Source organism: Tupaia chinensis, unplaced genomic scaffold, assembly GCF_000334495.1.
Source record: "Tupaia chinensis unplaced genomic scaffold, TupChi_1.0 Scaffold000266_1, whole genome shotgun sequence".
Lineage (NCBI taxonomy): Eukaryota > Metazoa > Chordata > Mammalia > Scandentia > Tupaiidae > Tupaia > Tupaia belangeri.
This window is the reverse complement of record NW_006159746.1, coordinates 406,101-428,315: the sequence shown is the minus strand read 5'-3', so window position 1 is coordinate 428,315 and position 22,215 is coordinate 406,101. Positions and strand designations below refer to the sequence as shown.

General features: G+C 36.5%; 1 protein-coding gene across 1 annotated transcript in view; it reads left to right on the top strand.

The window, feature by feature from the left end:
• Positions 1 to 22,215, top strand: part of UNC13C (unc-13 homolog C) — a 656,973-nt gene that overhangs the window by 333,866 nt on the left and 300,892 nt on the right. The window contains exons 14-16 of the mRNA XM_006149494.1: positions 6,411 to 6,479; positions 9,241 to 9,330; positions 21,433 to 21,561. Of these exons, the coding sequence (XP_006149556.1) occupies positions 6,411 to 6,479; positions 9,241 to 9,330; positions 21,433 to 21,561 (288 nt within the window). The remainder of the gene's footprint in view (positions 1 to 6,410; positions 6,480 to 9,240; positions 9,331 to 21,432; positions 21,562 to 22,215) is intronic.

The following is a 22,215-nucleotide window of genomic DNA, read 5'->3' as shown; positions in this document are numbered from 1 at the left end:
AGCAGGAATAAGCCAAGGAGCGAGAAGTGAGCTCCTTTCTCATGTCTGTTTTCCAAATGAAGCAGCCAGAGCACATGCATCTAATAGGCAGAATCTGAGATCATTGCAGAATCCCAATGAAAAGAAGTTTAGGAAATACCACATTTAGTTTTCCAGTCTCAGAATGCTAGAAAGCTATATTGCATGAGGGAAGAATGAGTAACCAGTCCTTGGTATTGAGCACAAGACTGAGAGAAAGTTCATGAGAGGGATGATGCATTATCCTGGCCATAAAAAGATGCTGCATTCAGAAAAACTAAGTGGTTTAGAAAAAATAAAGTGATTTGGTGAAGGAGAGACTAGATGTGGAAAATATTCTGGAGCAGATTTTTTTTTAATGGCTTGTCCAATGGTGAATGTGGGCAGGCTTGTCCAATGCTGAATGTGGGCAGGGGCAGATCCAAGTTTACTGCTTCCTAAAATTTAGAGAATTTGAGGAAATACTCTTTAAGAAAAAGAATACAGAATTTTCATTAGAAAATTTGGTTCAAAATAGAAGTTTATTATGCTGGCAGGTGGCATGGTGGTTAAGGCACTGGATCCCACATGGCTTACTCTGCAGTTCCAGTGCTGAACCCAGGGACTTGAAAAACGCACATGTATGCGTGCATGCCCCCAAACCTGAAATCCTGAGAGGAGAATGGAGGAGAAGGGATTGTATCATAGCCATACGCCCTGGGGGGTTCATTTCTCACTTTCCCTGTCTCTCTGTCGCTCTTTCTCTCTAGTGAGTGTATATGCCCTATGGCAAAAATTAAAATAAAAAAAAGAAAAGAATATTTATAATAAGCTCCAAAAAGATTACAAGATCTAGAAAAACAACATATATTTTTATTAATTAACTGCCTGATACAATTCTATAACAATTTTTTTTTTTGCAATTTTGGCTACAGCTGCTTTGATCATATCTTCATAGGACAAAAATTCTGAAATATTTTATATAGAGTCAATATATATAATTCAATCTTTTATCTAATAGAATTAAGTAAACTTTAAAAATAGTTTAGAAAAGTTGTTTCACCTTCACAACTCATTGACAGTGCCATTATATTTTAATGACTTGTATCAAATATGGGAAAACATTTGTTTTTTCAACAAATGTTCAGAAGATATTATGTTTCTTTCATATATGATAAAAAGATAAATATTATACCTGACACAGTAAAGCAGGAAAACATGGCTTTATTCAAGACTACAACAAAAAGAGAGAAAGGCCAGGGTTCTGTCTGAATATATCGCCACTGACACAAAGGTAGGAGGATTGTTTTTTAAACTTATTTCTCTTTGAAAGAATTATTTATTTATTTATTTTCATTTGTTATTATTATTTTTTAATTTTACCAGACAGAGACAGAAAGAAAGAGAAAACAAGAAAGCAAGCTGCCTGGCCTGGGACTTGAACCATGTTTGACCATGTGGGAACTCAGTGCCTTTAACTACCACAGCTCTTGCCAGAGCCAAGGTGGGAGGATTTTTAAAGACTGGAATAGTTACAGAAAAGTATTAGAGGATATTAGGAGGCAGGTCGATCAATTGGGTTGTGTCCAGTACATTGAGTTATTCTGAATTTGCCTTTATTTCTGTGATTAGGCTATCTATATTTGCTAATTGATGAGGATAATTTAAGTTAAGCTCTTACCCTCCCAAGGAGGCTAGGAGAGGGGGATGCTCTGTCCTTGATGATATTTCAAAGACTTCCAAGTCTTTCAGGAGACAATCAGATCTGCATATTGATGGACCAGCAGATGGCATAATGGTTATGTTGCTGGACTCCCACATGACCGACCATGGTTCAAGTCCTGGACCCAGCAGCTTAAAACTCATGCCGGGTATGTGTACGTGCATGCTCAAAATCCCAAGAGGAGAATAGACGAGAAGGGATTGTGGTGTGGCCATCCCTCCTGGGGGATGATTTCTTACTTTCTTTCTCTCTCTCTCCAGCAAGCACATGTGCCCTGTAGCAAAAATCCTCTCTAAAAAACAAAAGAGAAGAAGAAGAAAGAAAATATTTACATATCAAATATCCCATATTTGATAAAGTACAAATATACAATTATAAGAACAAATTTACAATTAAAAACTTTCTTTTTTCTGTGTTTTTATTTATTTATTTATTTATTTTTAGAGAGGTTTTTTTTTTGCTACAAGGTGCATGTGTGCGCTCGCCAGAGAGACAGAGAGAGACAGAGAGACAGAAAGTGAGAAATCACCCCCCCCATGGGGGATGGCCATGCCACAATCCCTTCTCCTCCATTCTCCTCTCGGGATCTTGGGCACGCACGCACATGTGCCTGGCGTGAGTTTAAGCCACTGGGTCCAGGACTTGAACCACAGTCAACTACATGGGAGTCCAGTGACATAGTCATTACGCTAACTGCTGGTCCCACAATTACAAACTTTCTAAGAAAATAGTGAAGAGATATCAGGATCTACAGTCAGGAAGAAAGCTATCAGAAGTTCTGTCAGACTGAGGGGAACATTCAGACTATCTCAATGAGTGAACTATGGTATTTCAGTGTTTTTCAAGTTTTCCTAGGATGAGACTCTTTAAATACTCTTAGAATTGATGATATTTATTAATTAGTTTATCATCAAAAGCATTTTATAATTTTATGGGATCATTGTAAATATGGGCATTCATTTCAAATCAGTAAGAAATGTAAATATATTTCAATATGTTTATATGATTACCATTAATTGAATTATAAAAAAAAATAGCCTATGTGTTATGTCTGTAAAGGTCTCTGAGTGAATTGCTGTTTTGAGTATGATCTAGAAAATAATGTTACAGTTTGCTTGTCTAGGTCAAAATAATCTTTATCTTATTTCTGCAAATTTTACCAAAAACATCAATCACATGAATACATGGCTAGGTCTCCTCCTACAGACCCCAAAGCTTAAGCAATATTCACTTTTGGTTTAATTCACCCCTGCTGTTGGAGCAAGACAGTGAGAAAGAAAGGAACCATAGAGAGAAACTAAGGAGAATACAGAGGATTTTGTACCTTCCCTTACAAGAACTTTGCTTTCCACTGTTACCAGGACTTAGGGCACAGTTGGTGAGAGTGCACTGGTGGGATAGCAACAGCTTTTGCCCTGGTCAAAGTCTTCTCTCAGCCCATGAGACAAAACCAGCCTACCAACTAGTTTTGTGTGACTCAAAGCTGAGAATGATTTTTACATTTTTAAATAATGAAAAAAAATCAAAAGAAGACTATTATTTTCTGATATGCCAATATTATATGAAATTCAAATTTTAGTGTCCAAAAGTCTCATTAGAAAACAGCTATTGGAAGGGCCAGATGGTGGCATAGCTGTAAAATGCAATGCTCTATATAGCTGATCCATGGGAGAAAGTTCCAGGTTCCCTCTAGGCACTTCACTGAGTATACCAGGTATGTGCCTACTTATGATCCTGGACTAGCTGCAGGCTGGGAGTCGATGATGATGTCAAAACCCTGTTAGGATATTGTCTGTCTGTCTGTCTCTGTCTCTTTTTCTCTCCTTTTCTTGCTCCTGGAGTAAATAAATGAAAACTTAAAAAATATAAAAGAAAAAGGAAACAACTGTGTTTGCATATTGTCTATGGCAGCTCTTACGCTGGAATGGCAGAGTTGAATACTGTGGACAGAGTCTGCAAAGTTGAGACCATTTACTGTCAGTCCTTTTCAGACAGGTTGCTGACCTCTGGCCTGGTTATTCTGATCAACTAATTTTGATAACTAATAGTACTTAGTGTTGCTATTATTATTGATGTACCTCCTATTGCACACATACGGGCCTTACCTAATAAAAGACCCAAGTCTGTGGCAATTTCAGATATTGTCCCTTGCCCCTTAGGGAACATATTTTTAATCACCCAGGCTTTTGTTGTCCTCAAATTACACTGCACAGGCTGTAAGCATTCTCTGCTTTCACAAAGGCAATCTCATTCCAGTTAAATAGAAATATGGTAAATAAAATTAAATTTCAAGCTGTCCTGCTGTTTAAAGAATCTCTATGAAAATTCAATAGCGGCCCACATTTAATTTCACATCATCTGATATTGTTTGAGATTCAGTGACAACAAGCCTGGCAGTTTGCTCCACAGTGTTCTATTTTCCTTGAATATAAATTTTCCAACTGGGCACGGAAGACCTAGGTAGGGAGACCAAATATATAACGTGTATCTTCAAAATTCTGCTCAGTTGCTTAAAACAGAAAGACAACTAAATAAACTTAGCTAAATAAGAACCCCCCCAATATAACCTAAATCTGGAGGGAGAGAATAATCCAGGTCTAGAGCAGCTGCTCAAGGTTGTACATTTTTAAAAAGGTAGGCAGACCAAATGAAGAGGGAGAGGGAGCTCCTTCTAGCTTTCAGCTCCACCATGCTTATCATTTCTTGAGCTTTTATTTTATGGGCATGAAATTACAGCTCTAACTTCTAGTGTTTATCTGAAGTTAAGGTGGGAAACAGAGAGAAACACATAGGACAAAAAAGAAAAAGAATCTGGAACTATCTGAACAACAAAGAATTCTACTGCAAAAGCCATTCTAACGAACAATACCTGACAAGCACTCTTTTAGGATCTTTTCAAATAACAACTCATTGATAATTGTGGTATTGATAGATAAGCCCATCCTCTTTAGTAAGCTATATTCATTTCATTGGCCAAAACTGTGCTACATGGTGGTCCCTGAAAGAAAAGTCTGGCGGGGGTGGGGGGGCAGTGACCGTGTCATATGGGGCACACGTGACATATGAGTTTCTGTGAGTGAGGAGAAGTGGAAGAATGGGTATGGGGCAGATTAAAGTAGTTTGCCCTAGGAAGTGTAAGAGGGCCAGTGGTTTGGGCCACAGCATGGTTGGTCAGTGTAAATTCAGCTGTCTTGGTGATTTGTGCCAATCATGGAAGTCAGATAAAGACATGCCATGAGTCACACTGACTTTTACAGTCATCCGTATGATTACTGTGGCCTAACCTGGTCATTGTAGTGGTTCTTTCATGTTTTCTTTTCAATTCAGAATCACTACCTCACATGTCGGGGGGGTAGGGAGTGAGTAAAGGATGCATAGTTTGCTTTCCTGGGAAGGTGTGCTGATTGTAGTAAAGAAAAATCCACCACATTCAGCTCATCTATAATCTTCAGTGGCTTTGCTGGGATAGAGAATCCTAACCTGCCTAACAGAACTGCCCGCTCTGGAAGGCGAGGTTTATTTCCTAAGCTCAGTTATTGCCTCCGCAGGGGTTAGGGCCCACGGAGGAGATGCTCAGACTTTATTCATTGATGTGTAAATCTGATGAAATAAGTTTACTCAGAAAATAAAAGTTTCAACTTGGAAACAATTTATCAACTTCTATTAATATTCATCCCACTGTATCAAGGATCAGTAACTTCAAGGGATAAAATTTATATACCCATAAATCCACCTCCTACGTGAAACTACTAGGGAAAGTTTATATTTTTGTCAATATCTTCCAAAGTGCAATCTGGGTGTTTACAGAATATTAATGTTGCGGAGATCTTTTTCTGTCATTTAACCCTACATCTTCTTCTGCTTTTTATTTGTGCTGAAAAACTGAGACTCAGAACAATATAGTGTTACCTATAGAGTTTATACATATGATTTTGATGTTTTTCCCGTTTATTTTTAGTCCACACAACTTCGACCAGGCACTTACTACATGTATTAGCAAAACCCTTTATCCTCACCATCTTCAAATACTTCTATGAAGAGGTCAGTCCATCATGGGTACAGTAACAAAAGGAAGCAGCACAAATACATTTGGCCTGGTTTTTATACTATTTTTAGCACTAAATCATAAACATCCTTTTAAGAGCAATTGATCCTTTTAGATTATGAAGTCTGTATTTGCTTTCAGAAGGAAAGGCTCTTTAATTTTTTGTTGTGGTTTTTGACAAAACAACAGCTGTTCCCACTTCCTTAGTTGGGAGAAGTTTCAGAAAGTATAATTTGTTTTCTAGGGAGATGGAGGTGGTGTGTGGGAGTGGAAAGAAAGGTGGGGTGTGTTTTCTTTTGCTGACGTGTGATATTACTGTGAAGCATTACACACAGAGAGGTACAGTGCCAATCCATGTGTCTGAGATCTTCCTAAAGAATTCATCACTCTAGAAGTGTTGTGAGACACGTATACATTTGTCATTCTTTTTAGATACACAGTGTGACTTCTGGAAAAAGCATGGATTTGGGGTCAGAGACGAGTTTAAATCTCTGCTGTGCCACGTGATAGCTCTATGGTTTTGGACAAGCCGCTGACATCTTTGGACTTTCCTTTCTATGAAATGGGACAGTAGCTTCTGTTGTGAGACCTTATTCAGAATGACCACTTCTTTTCATTTATCTGTTTTGTGTTTGCTTTGTACAGAGGGAAAAATTCATAAAACTACTGGACCAGTTGCATAATTCTTTGAGGATTGACCTATCAAAGTATCGGGTATGTGCATCATTATTTGCCTAAAGGCAAACTGCTCTGTTTGGTCTAGATGCTTTCTTGTCATATTGTAAAAAATGCCCATAATGCAGTAGAAAAAAAAAACATTCTAATCTCAGGTCCTGTCACACTAATTATCCAGCAAATTTTTTTTGTTGTTTGGGTACTTCATCTCACATAAGCCAACAACAATATTCTGTGCGTGTATATAACTGTAACTTTATCATTTTTAAAATCATCAGATTCAGTGATCCTTAGCTAATTCATAAACTAGACACGTGACCTAGTCCTCACTTCACCTTGTTATTAAGGTATTATGCTGACATTTCCCCAGCTTCTGGGATTCCTAGTAGGAATCATTGCTTAATTCTCTCCTCCCTTTGAAAGCTGTCCAGAATTCACCGTCAAAACCTCTGTATCTTACCTCTAGGCAAAACACATGTATGCATGTATAAATATATTCAAGTATGCATGTGAATAAATGCATAATGTATAATTTTAGTAGGAAAGTATTTTAGTTATAAAAATTTAGTTACCAATTTTGTTTACAAGAAACCTATAGTCAAAATTATGGATACTTACCTATATCTTTCATCTTTTTTTTTCTTTTTTTGGAGAAGTTTTTGCTATATGGCACATGTACTCACCAGAAAGACAGAGAGAAGCAGAGAGACAGAAAGTGAGAAATCACCCCCCAGAGGGGATGGCCATACCACAATCCCTTCTCCTCCATTCTCTTCTCAGAAACTTGGGCACACACGCACACATGCCCAGCATGAGTTTACGCTGCCGGGTCCAGGACTTGAACCGTGGTCAACTACATGAGAGTCTAGCAACATATAACTTTATCATTTTTAAAATCATCAGATTCAGTGATCCTTAGCTAATTCATAAACTAGACACGTGACCTAGTCCTCACTTCACCTTGTTATTAAGGTATTATGCTGACATTTCCCCAGCTTCTGGGATTCCTAGTAGGAATCATTGCTTAATTCTCTCCTCCCTTTGAAAGCTGTCCAGAATTCACCGTCAAAACCTCTGTATCTTACCTCTAGGCAAAACACATGTATGCATGTATAAATATATTCAAGTATGCATGTGAATAAATGCATAATGTATAATTTTAGTAGGAAAGTATTTTAGTTATAAAAATTTAGTTACCAATTTTGTTTACAAGAAACCTATAGTCAAAATTATGGATACTTACCTATATCTTTCATCTTTTTTTTTCTTTTTTTGGAGAAGTTTTTGCTATATGGCACATGTACTCACCAGAAAGACAGAGAGAAGCAGAGAGACAGAAAGTGAGAAATCACCCCCCAGAGGGGATGGCCATACCACAATCCCTTCTCCTCCATTCTCTTCTCAGAAACTTGGGCACACACGCACACATGCCCAGCATGAGTTTACGCTGCCGGGTCCAGGACTTGAACCGTGGTCAACTACATGAGAGTCTAGCAACATAGCCATTATGCTAACTGCTGGTCTCATCTTTTAACAATTTATACCAAACATCTTTCTTACATGTAAGTGAGTTTCTCTCCTGCATTTATTTTTAATTAGTCTCCCATTGACATATAAGTTAATTGCATATTTTTGGAGACTGTAATTCCAAATTTTATCAAACTCACATCTCATGTTTGAATTGGGGCCATCCTGAAGAGAAGAGAACTGCAAGGTCAGTCATTGAAAAAGATATTTTGGAACAAGAATATATTTTGGCAGGATAATAAGTTCTGTCTTACCTACTTGGTGGACTTGAGGCCACCTCATTCTCTATCATTTAGGAATCATAACTCTGTTCAAGTTCATGAATATTTACAAGTTAACTATAGCTTTCCTGATGGCTCTTTGGAAAGGCTGTTTGAGAACATGCTAGTAAGAGAAATTTCTCATTGTTAAAATTGATTCATAGCTGGGACCAACAGGTGGTGTAATGGCTATGTCACTGGACTACCATGTAGCCAACAGGGGTTCAAGTCCCAGACCCAGTGACCTAAACTCACATCGGGCGTGTGTGCATGCATGCCCAAGATTCCAAGAGGAAAATGGAGGAGAAGGTGGCTTTCCCCCCTGGGGGGTGATTTCTCGCTTTCTCTCTCTCTGTCTCTGTCCATGTGCCCTATAGCAAAAACCTCTCAAAAAATTTGATTCATAGCTCAGATATTTTCATAACATGCCTTTTCTTGAAAATTCTGAACATGTGTATTTTTAAATAGCATTTTACTCCAAACCTCACTAAAAACAACCCAAAAAACCCTTTGTTGTTGAAATCCATAGCACTCAGGAAAGATTATCCAGTGCACCCTTACTTTTTAACTTTTTAAAGTTTCTTTGGGACTAAAAGTAAATGTAGTGCATGTGTAGTTGCCAAAGTTTTTGAAAGAATATACTTATCTTGAGAAAATTATGAAAATATATTCAAATATATGCTATCCTCCCTTATTTTAGTAGCAGATTATGAGCAAGGATTAATAGCATAATGTTATGGTATTGATATTGTTCTGTATATTTTTATTGCATTGTGAGACTAAATAGAAGAAAATAGTTTTCTAAGATGAAGGAGAGACTACTTCTATATTATTTTCTATGATGTTTTATGATAATATTTTAAACATATTTTAGGGAATTTTTAAAAACGATTACACAATTTATGTAACTATTTTCTTTCACAGAAAGATAGCTTTCATTTATTTTTCTCAGTTGTGTAACTGGAGGCTTAATGCTGCCAACTTTGCCCATTTTGTGTTTCCTTATTAACCAGGAAAACTTTCCCGCTGGCAATTCGGAAAGACTACAAGACCTGAAATCAACTGTTGACCTGCTAACAAGCATCACCTTTTTTAGAATGAAGGTATCTCATTTGATTTCAGTCACTGTCTTGGTGACACATGAAACACATTCATTCCCTGATAAAACCTTGTTTCACTCACCTCTTGATTACTACTGGTCAACCGAAGCCATTAAGCTGTGCTATCTTGGCTTGAGCCAAGTGAATCTGCCAGTATATAGTGTATCGAAGAAGAGATTATCCTAGACACTTCAGGTACTCTAATACATTAAGTTCCAGTTTAGTTTTAAATTAAATTCATATTTTAAATAGTGCACTGGTAAGTGGATATGACACTTTAAAAAACAACCCCAAAGAATGTTAAGAATGTTAAGTGGTTCACTTCTTATTTTAGTTTTAACTCAAATGTTTTGTTGACTCTTTCATTACAAATGAGTAGGTAACTTTTTAAACTTGACTCCAGTTGTGGCAACTTCTATTTTCAACCATGGCAATGTCTACATTGGACTATACTTGATTACCTAATCTATTGGTATAATTGCAATTATCAACCAAAGTATCCAGGCATAATTTTTGAGACATGTCTCTTCTACCTTAATAGCAAGTTCCCTGCAACTATAATTTTGGCCAGCAATGGAATTTATGTAAAGCTTTCCACAAACTACTTAAAAGGACATGGGCTAAATTTTTTTTGTTCTTTGAAAGAGAGCAATGGAGTGCTTATCCAGGAAGTTCCTAGGCAGGAAGAAAGAAAGAGAGAAAGAGAAAGAGGGAAAGAAGAAAGAAAGAAAGAAAGAAAGAAAGAAAGAGAAAAAGAAAAGAAAAGAAAAGAAAAGAAAAAAGGAAAGGAAAGGAAAGGAAAGGAAAGGAAAGGAAAGGAAAGGGAAGGAAAGGAAAGGAAAGGAAAGGGAAGGAAAGGAAAGGAAAGGAAAGGGAAGGAAAGGAAAGGAAAGGAAAGGGAAGGAAAGGAAAGGAAAGGAAAGGGAAGGAAAGGAAAGGAAAGGAAAGGGAAGGAAAGGAAAGGAAAGGAAAGGGAAGGAAAGGAAAGGAAAGGAAAGGGAAGGAAAGGAAAGGAAAGGAAAGGGAAGGAAAGGAAAGGAAAGGAAAGGGAAGGAAAGGAAAGGAAAGGAAAGGGAAGGAAAGGAAAGGAAAGGAAAGGGAAGGAAAGGAAAGGAAAGGAAAGGGAAGGAAAGGAAAGGAAAGGAAAGGGAAGGAAAGGAAAGGAAAGGAAAGGGAAGGAAAGGAAAGGAAAGGAAAGGGAAGGAAAGGAAAGGAAAGGAAAGGGAAGGAAAGGAAAGGAAAGGAAAGGGAAGGAAAGGAAAGGAAAGGAAAGGGAAGGAAAGGAAAGGAAAGGAAAGGGAAGGAAAGGAAAGGAAAGGAAAGGGAAGGAAAGGAAAGGAAAGGAAAGGGAAGGGAAGGGAAGGGAAGGGAAGAAAGAATGGAAAATGAAGGATTCCTCCCCACATACTGGAAGCACTTGTGCTTCAGTCTGAAACCTTGCAGTGCTGAGAAAACGCAACTTCTTTAACTTTGCAACAAGGAGCAACAAGAGGAGAGCATCCTTCACTACCTGCTGATGAGTGCTTCCTATTTAACTGAAAACACTGGAGAGAGAGAGAACACCCTCAGTTTTCCCCACGTACTCCTACCACGTACTCCATCTAGCACAAAAAATGGCATTTTACATGTAAGAGAGAAGACAAAAAACATATGTCAATGGTCACTTAGATACTTAGCTACTTTTTTTTTGGAGAGGTTTTTGCTATAGGGTGTGTGCGCTCGCCAGACAGACAGAGAGAGACAGAGAGACAGAAAGTGAGAAATCACCCCCCCCCCCCCGGGGGGAGGGCCACACCCGCAAGAGACAGGAAGCGAGAAATCCCCCCCCAGGAGGGATGGCCATGCCGCAATCCCTTCCCCTCCATTCTCCTCTCAGGATCTTGGGCACACACAAACGCGCCCGGCATGAGTTTAAGGCACCGGGTCTGGGACTCGAACTGCGGTTGACTATGTGGGAGTCCAGTGGCATAGCCATTACGCTAACTGTTGGTCCCATCACTTAGATTCTTTAAAGTTCAATTAAAATTCTTTGGATCGTCTAACTCCATAGCACAATGATTAAGCCCTGTGTAGGAAGCCAGATCCTACATATGTGACTGCAGTTCAAATCCCAGCCCCTGACACATGAAAAACTCTCCAGGCACACGCATGTTCATGCTCACAATCCTGAAATGGAGCAAAAAAGGATTGCACATGACCAACCCCCATTGGGTGGTATTTTCTCTTTTTCTCTTTTCTCTCTTCCCCTCTTTCTTTCTGGTGAGTATTTGCCCCTTCCCCCAAATTCATTTGATTTAAGATCAGGTGACACTGGGTGACTGAAAGAACAAGAATTTATGTCAATTCTGATCTACTGGCAATAGTTGCTTGAGCAGTGTACAGACTGATAATGAGACCTAGTAGAGACTTAGCAGAAAAGCTGACTAGGATTGACGAATGAAGTCTGCCATTGACACTAGGGACAAGAAAATGATAGCGGGTGGGAGTTTAGCACAGAGCTGCATATCTGCCATGTCCTAGTCACAGCCTTGCAGGATTGTGAAAATACGGTCTCCTCAAACTTCCACTCCTCCTCCCTGACCCTCACTACCTGCCTAGGGCTCTGCCTTCTATTCACTGAAAATTAGGAGCAACAAGAGGAGAGCATCCTTGAGCTCCTACCACATACTCCCACCACCCACCTCCCCTAGCTACTTACCTGCATCTGGGTCTATATACTTAAAACTGTTGAGGAGCCGTCTGTTCTCTGGGAAAACACCGTCTCTTTCACTTGTGTAATTGATTTCATCTTCTCTTGTGTACTAAAATATTGGTTTACCAAGTCTCTTCTGAATTCCTGCTTTCTTCTTTCTACTGGGTACTTACCATCACCAAACAGGCTATTAATTTACCAATCTTAAAATATTGTCTGAGGTGATGTGGTAATTAAGGTGCTGGACTCCCACAAAGCCGACTGTGGTTCGAGTCCCAGAACCAGTGGATTGAAACTCACTCCAGGTGTGTGTGCTTGTGTACCCAAAATCCCAAGAGGAAAGTGAAGGAGAAGGGGTTGTAGCTTGGCGATCCCCCCTGGGGAGAGTGATTTCTCACTTTCTGTCTGTCTGTTTTTCTCTGCCTCTCAACTTCTAGCAAAAAAAAAAAAGAACAAACAAGCAAACAAACAAAAACAAAACAACAACAAAAAAATCCTTTCTCCCAAAAAAAGGCAAAAAAAAGCTTGACTCTACTTCCCTCTCTAGCTATTACCCCAGTCCTTTTCTTTTAATAGATAAACTCCTCAAAATAGCCGCCTAATGACTTTTTCTTCTAATTTCTAATGCCTCTTATCTTTTGAATAAATGTCTACTCCTATTATCTTTTATCACTACAGACTGTAAAAATCATATTTTGTATAATTCTGTTAGATTTGATACTTTTGTTGTCATATCAGCACCACCATGATATGATAAGGAACTGTTCCATAGCCTATAAGATTCCTTTACTTCTCATTTCTAGTCAGCATGTCTCCCAAACCTTGGTGCCCACTGATCTGTTTCCTACCTGTAGGCTTGCCTTTTCCAGAACCTCATGTAAGTAAAATATTATACTATGCAGCATAACACATTGGAGACTTACCCATGTTGTTGAGTGTATCACCCATTCAGTCCTTCGTATTGCTGAGCAGTAATTCTTTCTCAGTATACACTACAGGTTATTGCTCCACTCAGTAATTGATAGGCATCTGGATTGTTTCCAATTTGGAGTAATTATGAGTAAAATTGTTATAAATATTTATGTACAGGTTTATCATGTAAACATAAATTCTTCCCTTGGGTAAAATCACCAGTAGCAGTGTATGAGAATTCCACCCATGTTGCATCTTCTAGTGAAGCTTTTGATATTTTCCATACTATCTATCCATCTATCTATCTTTGTATCTTATTGTGGTTATACATTTTTTCTCTAAAATTAATATTAAGCCTCTTTCCTTAGGCAGATTTGCTATCTGAATAACTTATTTTGTATAGAAAGTGTTGACGTTTTTACCCACTTTCACTTATTTAATCCCTAATTTTTAAGGATGTTTTAATTTTTAAAAAATTGACAGATAAATTTGTAAATATTTTTTATGAACAACAGGGTCTTTGAAAAATATTATGGAATGCATAGTTACTTAATATATAGAAGGCTTCAAAAATCTGTGGAAAAAACAGAATAACAGTACTAAAACTGAAATCTATGCATAGTATTTTTATAATATGCCATTTTTCAGGAACATTTTGAAGATTCTTATATGAATTATCTCACGAAGTTATCATTTTTGTAGCAAGAACATTTACAATTTCCTTTCAACGTTTATCAAAAATGTAACACTGTTAAAATTTGAGAATTCTTTATATATTCTGGGTATAAGTCTTTCATTAAATATATGATTTACTACTATTATTTCCTCATTTGTGCCCTACCTTTTTGTCCTCTTAAGAATATCTTTTGCACAGTTAGACTTTTAAAATTTTGGTCTGCTTTATCAACTTTCCCATTTACAGATAATGCTCTTGACTAAGCCAAGATCACAGAGAACCTTCCCTGTGTTTCTTCTACTGCTGTCATTTTATCTTTTATATTTATACTTCCATTTAGAATTTAGGGAGGAGTTTGTTTCTATTTTGGTATAATGTGTAAAGTATAAGTCAAGGATAATATCTTTGCATAAATATGTTCAATAGTTCTAACACCATTTATTTAAAAGATTTCATTTTTTTCATTGAGTTGCCCCATACCCTTGTATAAAAAAAAAAAAAGTAAAAGAAAAAAAGAAGATTGATCACATATATTTCAGTCTATTTTTGAGGTCTTTACATTGTTTAGTTGTCTGTACTTATGCCACTACCATACTAGCTTGATTAAAACAACCTTTTCATACTTCACTTTTTCCCTTCTTTTTTATTTCTTTTTCTTTTTCTTTCCTTTTTTGGGAGAGATTTTTGCCATAGGGTGTGTGCACTCACCAGAAAGACAGAGAGAGACAGAGAGACAGAAAGTGAGAAATCACCCCCCAGTGGGGATGGCCATGTTGCAATCCCTTTTCCTCCATTCTCCTCTCAGGATCTTGGGCACACACACAAGCGCGCCTCGTGTTAGTTTAAGCCACCGAGTCCAGGACTCGAACCAAAGTTGACTACATGGGAGTCCAATGATATAGCCATTACACTAACTGCTGGTCCCACCTTTTCCCTTCTTTTTCAAAATTGTTCAAGTGATTTTAGTTCTTGGTAATATTTTGATGGAAATGCATTAAATCTTGAGATCAGTCTGGAGAGAAGTGACATTATAATCATTTTAAATCTCCATATTTATTATTTTTAAAAACACATCAGTCAGACTTTCACTTTATCACTTTGCCAGAAGATAATCTTATAAAAGCCACCAATGATCATGACCTTACTAAATCTAGTGGTCAGTTATGGATCCTCAACTTAAAATATTCAGCAGCATTTAACACATTTAACCATTCCTTCCTCCAGGAAATGTATTCTTCCCTAAATTTTTAGACACCTTTTTTGTTTGATTTTCCTCCTAGCTCACTGGCTACATTTTCTGACCCTTCTGTTTTGTATTTTCTCATTGCATCATGTCAAGAGGTTAGAATTACATAGAATTTATTTCTCAAATGTATTTTCTTCTTTATCATCTAGTCTTCTTTTTTAAAATTATTTTGCTAGCTAATAAATTTCAAATTTGTATCTCCAACTAAGGCATCTCCACTAATTCAGAATCAGTTATCCAAATGTCTTGCTTCTTTGCATAATAGGTTTCTCAGTTTTAAAAGATCCAAACTGAGCTCTTCATTTCTCAACCACAGTTTTGTTATTAAAAGTTAACCTATAAAGCCTCAACTATGAAAAACCAGGAAATTCTTCCCCTGTAGAGGAATGTAGTGAATCATCCTCAACAAAGGAAAAATACCAACAACAAGAGCAACAACAACAGAGGACTTCATTGAAATATCAGAAAAATAATTCAGAATATTTATCTTAACTAAACTTAATGAAATGCAAGAGAAAACAGATCACCAATTCCAGAAGATCAGAATATCATTCTGTGACTTGAAGGAAGAACTCCATAAGAGATAGATATTATGAAAAATAATGTAACAGAACTTCCAGAAATGAAACTGTAGTATAAGAAATCAAAACCTCCCTCAAAAGTATTAATAGCAGATTAGACCATGTAGGAGATAGGACCTCTGGTTTAGAAGTCAAAGTCACTAACTTCCACAAAACCACCAAAAAGATGGAAAAAAATAACAAAAATAAATAAGAACAAGATACGAGAAATACTGGGTACCATTACACACTCAAATATTTGAATAATTGGTATTACAGAAAGTGAAGAATCTGATAAGAACATTCAATTCCATGAAATATTTGCAGAAAACTTACCAAACTTAAAAAAAATTCAAACATCCAGACATAGGAAATACAAAAGACATCAAATAGAATCAACACAAGGAAATTCTTCTCCTGGCACATTAGAGCCAGATTGGTAAAAATTAAAGACAAAGACAAGAGTCTAAAATAGCAAGAAAGAAATGTCAAGTTACTTACAAAGATTATCCTTTTAGGTTAATGTCAGACCTCTTGACTAAAACAAAGCAAGCAAGAAATGTATGGATAGACATATTCAAAACTCTAAAAGAAAAACTATTTCAACCATGATTACCATACCTGACAAGATTATCCTTCAAATGTGAAGAAAAAAAAAATCATACACAGGTAAACAAAACCTGGTATAATTTGCCAACACTGGATCTGCCCTTCAAGATGCACTAAAAGGAATGCTATATCAGGAACACTAAACAGAGACAGATAGAAATGAAAGATCATAAAACAACTAAGAAAACAGTTTATAAAATGACAGAGATCAGTCTGGAAATATCGATGATAATATTGAATGTGTTGGATTAAATTGTTCAATCAAAAGACACAGACTGGCTGTATGGATTAAAAGATAGTAAAATAAAATGATCCCTATATGCATCTTGCATTTTCAAAGACTCCTACATGGAACATTTTCAAAGACAAGCTAGGGCACCAAACAAGTTTTTATAAATTCAAAGGTATCCAATATTTTCTCCAACCACAGTGGAATTAAACTTGAAATCAACTGGAGAAAGGACCTTGAAAATACACTAACACATGTAAACTAAGTAAACTACTTCTGAATGACTTTACAACCACGGAAGAGATTATGACTGAAATAAAAAGATTCACTGAACCCAGTGATAATGAGTGTACAAATTTTCCTAAACTATGGGACACATAGGTTCTAGAATGAAATCAAAAGAGGGAACTTAATAGTAATTAGTGCTCACAAGAAAAAAAAATACCAGGATAAAAGAAGTTATAAAGATTCAAGAAGAAATAAATTAGAGAAAAAAATAGAACAATATAGAAAATAAAAGGAAAAGAAAATAAAAATAAAAGCTGGTTCTTTGAGGAAATAAAATTGACACACAATTAACTATATTAATCAAGAAAGCATAGCAAGGAATCAGATAAATTAAATCAGCAATGAAACATTTGATATTACATTAGACATAATAGAAACATGAAAGATCATGAGAGAATACTATAAACAGTTATATACCAACAAACAAGAAAATCTAGATGAGATGGACAAATTTCTGGACACATTTAATTTATCAAGATTGAACAAGGAAGATGTAGAAAGACAGAATAAATCCATAACAAGCAATGAGATTGATCAGTAATAAATAGACTCCCCCCATAAAAAATAAACAAACAAAAAATATTCATGTCTAAGTGACTTCAGTTGAGAATTCCACAAAACTTCTAAAGAGCTAACCCCAATTATCTTCAAACTATTTCTAAAGATCCAAAAGGAAGAAATCCTCACAAATGTATTCTATGAAGCCTCCATCATCCTGATCCCCCAAACAGAAAAGGGCATAACAAAAAAAGAAAACTATATATCAGTATCCCTGATGAATGCAGATGCAACAATTCTCAATAAAATACTAGTAAATCATATCCAACAAAGCATTTAAAAGATTATGTACCAAGTCAAGTCAGTTTATTCCAGGGATGTAAATGTGGTTCAACATACACAAAACAATAACTGTAATATGTCACATTAACAGAAGGAAGGATTAAAAACTGTATAATCATATCAATTGATGCAGAAAAAGCATTTGATAAAATACAACATCCCTTCACGTTAAGACTCTCAGCAAAATTAGCATAGAAGTGGCATTCCTCAGCACAATAATAGCCACCTATGACAAACCCATAGCTAACAGCATATTGAATGGGGAAAAAGGCAAAAGCTTTTTCACTAAAAGCTGGAACAAGATAAGGCTGCCAACTTTCTCCACTCTTCAGCATAGTACTGGAAGTCCTAGCCAATGCAATCAGACAAGAGAGTAAAATAAAGTACATTCAAATAGGAAAAGAAGTTAAATCATTGCCATTCACAGATGATATGATTATATACATAGAAAATTCAAACGAACCCACAAAAATCTCCTGGAAGTGATAAAGTAATGATAAAGTGGCAGCATATAAAATCAGCATACAAAAACTTAAACTTATAAAGCCTTTTTATACACCAGCAGTGAACTGAAGAAAGCAAACTCATTTACAGTAGCCACAAAAAATGTAAGATGCCTAGGAATAAACCTAACCAAAGAAGTGAAGTCCCTTTTAAGAAAAACTTTTTTTTTTTTTTTTTTTGGAGAGGATTTTGCTATAGGGTGCGTGCACTCGCCAGACAGACAGAGAGAGACAGAGAGATAGAAAGCAAGAAATCACCCCCCAGGGGGGATGGTCACACCGCAATCCCTTCTCCTCCATTCTCCTCTCGGGATCTTGGGCACGCACACACACGCGCCCAGCGTGAGTTTTAAGCCACCAGGTCTGGGATGCAAACCGTGGTCGACTCCTTGAGAGTCCAGCGACATAGCCATTACGCTAACTGCTGGTCCCCGAGAAAAACTTTTTAAAAGTAATAGAAAATAATATAAAATAGTGGAAATCTCATGCTCTGTATTGAAAGAATAAATACAATTAAAATGCAATCCTGCCCAAATTAATCTACAAGTTCAATGCAATTCTCATCAAACCACCAGAGATATTCTTCATGGAAATAGAAAAAAACAATCATAAAATTTATCTCTAATCTTTAAAGGGCCTGTATCACTAAAGCAATACTGTGCAAAAAGAATAAAGTAGGAGGCATCTCACTTCCTGACTTCAAAATATATTACAAAGCCATGATAATCAAACATGATACTAGCACAAAAACAGGCTGGTAGACTATTGGAAAAGAATTTAGAACCTAGTAGTAAATCCCCAAATATATAGACAACTGATTTTTGACAAGGGCACAAAATAATCCAGTGGGTAAAAGAAAATCTCTTCAGCCAATGGTGCTGAAAAAAACTGAATATCCACCTGCCAAAAAATGAAACTGGGCCCCTATCTCTCATTATTAATAAAAATCAACTCAAAATGGATCAAGGATATAAACACAAAACCTCAAACTTTAAAACTACTGGTTGGACACTCAGGGGAAAACTCTTGGAGACATGGGAGAAGGCAAAGACTTGTTAAATAAGACCCCCCAAAGCTTAAGTAATAATCCCAAAAATAGACAAGTGAGACCACATCAGTCTAAAAAGCTTCTGCTCAGCAAAAGAGACAATTAGGGTGAAGAGACAACCATCAGAATGGGAGAATTTATTTGTAAACTTACATAAGGGACTGATAAGCAGAATATACAGGGAACTCATGTAGCTTAAACTAAAAGAGAGTCAATACTATTAAAAGATGGGCAAATAATATTGTCTTGATTGTTATTCTTTCACTCATTATTGCATAACTAACCATTGCATGATGACTAAGGGCAGAGCTTTTGATCTTCCTAAACAGTGATGCATTTATAATAAATGTATTTAAATTCACAGACATGGCAGGAAATCTGTACAAAAATCTGGCAGTACAAGTTAATGGAACGTTACTTTCCAATGACTTAAACTTTGGTATGTGACATTAAAAAGTGGGGGTGGGGCAAATAAGCTGAATAGACACCTCCCCAAGGAAGACATGAACAACCAAAATGTGTATGAAAAAGAAAAAATGCTCAACATCTCTTCTCACAGGGGAAATGCAGGTCAAAACCACTTATCCCCAGTCAGAATAACTAAGATTAGAAAAACAAGGAATGATAAGTGCTGGCAAGGCTGTGTGAAAAGGGAACCTTCCTACAATATTGGTGGGAATGTAAATTAGCACAACCACTGTGGAGAACGGTATGGATGTTCATCAAAAACCTATATACACAACTACCATACAACTCAGTAATTCCACTCTTAGGTATCTATCCAAAGAATAGGAAAACCCTCAGTTGGAAAAACACTTGCATGTCTATTTTTATGGCAGCGTGTAATTGCTAGAACTTGGAATCAGCCCAAATGTCCAAGAACAGACAAGTGGATTAAAAAATATGACACATGTACTTCATGGCATACTAACCAGCAATAAAAAACGAGACTCTAACATTTAATATGAAGTGGGTGAATATGGAAGACTTAATGCTGAGTGAAGCAAGTAGGACTATGACAGGCAGGCATTGTATGTCCCTACTTAACATATATGAAATGCCTACACTATAGAGCAGAAACTGAAAGACTGGAAGGTATAATAGCAGCAAGGGCAACTGTAGGTACTAGAGACAATATGGGAGGGGGTAGTTAGAACAGTGTGGGAAGGAAGGGATCAGGGGAAAAAACAAAATTTAACAAACAAAAAAATGAAAAGTTGTTTGTTGATAATAATGTATATGGTAATGTCTTTGACTTGAGTAATGTGCTCCATATTCATGCTGGGACAAACCATGTTGTACACTATAAGATGTACAGTGAATAAATATTAATAAAAATTAAGTTAAAAAATATTAAGGCTACCTTGATTGAACCAGATGCTCAGGCTAAACCTTTGGGGTCAACTTGATTCCACTCTTTCTGTCACAACAATTATCTAAACAGCACATCTTTAGGCCTTTCTTCTAAAATTGAATTATAATTTTCTTGAACTACTTCTAGTCCTGCCATCTTGGTCCAAGCATCATCTTCTCTTGACTAAATTTTGACATTATTTTCATATGTGAGATTATCTACATTTTCAATAGTCCACCGTAAGGCAGCATAAGTGAATTTTTTTTTTTCTTAGAGGTTTTTGCCTTAGGACTTGTATGCTAGCTAGAGAGAAAGAAAGACAGATGCAGTGAGAGGGAAAATGAGAAATCACCCTCCAGGGGGAATGGCCACACCACAATCCCTTCTCCTCTATTCTTCTCTTGGGATCTTGGGCACACACGCACATGTGCCTCAAGGGAGTTTCAAGCTACCAGGTCTGGGACTCAAACCACAGTTGGTCATGTGGGAGTACAGCAACATAACTGCTATACCATCTGCTAGCCCCATAAGTGATCTTTTAAAAGATAGGAAGATTGGGTCATTTTGCTCTTTTGCTCAAATCATGTAATTCCTTCCCACCTTGCTCAAAATTCAGGTTCTTAAAATGGTCTATCTGTAATTTTTTTTCCCTTTGTTATCTTGTTACTTCTCTCTGATTTCATTTACTTTTACTATCCTCTATATTAATTCTGTTATATTGAAACACTTTATACTCCCTTTCTTTTTGATGTACATCATGACATCATGTATTTTACTTGTTTGGTTTGTTTACTAAAATTTAATCCCATGAGAAAAGGGGTATATGTTTCTTTTGTTCATTGAAGCTTCACCATTATCTAGCATATAGTCATGGAAAAATATTTTTGAATGATCTAATTTGAAAAATGAAAGCATGGAAGATGTAATGGTCACTTTAAATGTTTCCATGCAGATGTTTACAACTGTGAACATTTTTGATAAGTTTTTAGTCAGAAGGTTAAAATGGATAGTTACACATATGAAACCACATTCTAAAACCACATTTGCTAAATATAGAAAAAGCAACAACAACAAAAAATAGATTGAATTTGTTTGTTATACTGGATTATAATAGTCCATTGTTGCACTTAATATCATTTGTCTGTCAGGTTCTAGAGCTGCAGAGCCCCCCAAAGGCCAGCCTGGTGGTGAAGGACTGTGTCAGGGCTTGCCTGGATTCTACATACAAGTATATTTTTGACAACTGCCATGAACTGTATTCCCAGCTAATAGACCCGGTAAGAAAAGATTTATGTCTTTTATGATCTCTACTTCTCCATTTCTAACGTCTATTTCAGTATGTTTGGAATGACAGTAAATGGGAAAGTATGCTTATTTAATTTCACATTTTTCAAAAAAAGCCTAAGGATTTGCTAACAGATTGGATGAGTGCTGTGACAGAAAGAGTGAAATCAAATTGACCCCAACTGAACACGACTTTCATGTATAATACCTGAACTACTACATTTCTCACAATAACTTTATATATTAGGTTGTCAGGAAAGTCATGATGCATTTTTGCATAGAAAACTGTCCAGAAGACTCGGCAGTAAGTGCAGCTATTATTTTCTAAGTTTTTCAAGTGAGGAATCAGTTTTAGAACTAAGTGATTTGCTCAAGGTTACACGTTGGTAAGTGGCAGATTTGGGACTAGACCTAGAATTACAACTGCTATTTTCATGTTCTCCCCTAATATATACTCTCTTCTGTATCTTTTTATCTCATTAAAGTGATAGATAGGGATATTTTTTTGCAGAAAAAGATGATAAAGTTATTTTACATAAGAATTCGTCATTAAAACATATTTCAAATACTAAATAAAATACAGAACATAAATCAAACATGTATATCTGAAGGGACTTTGGAAAGTCTGTGGAATTTTTAATTAAGTT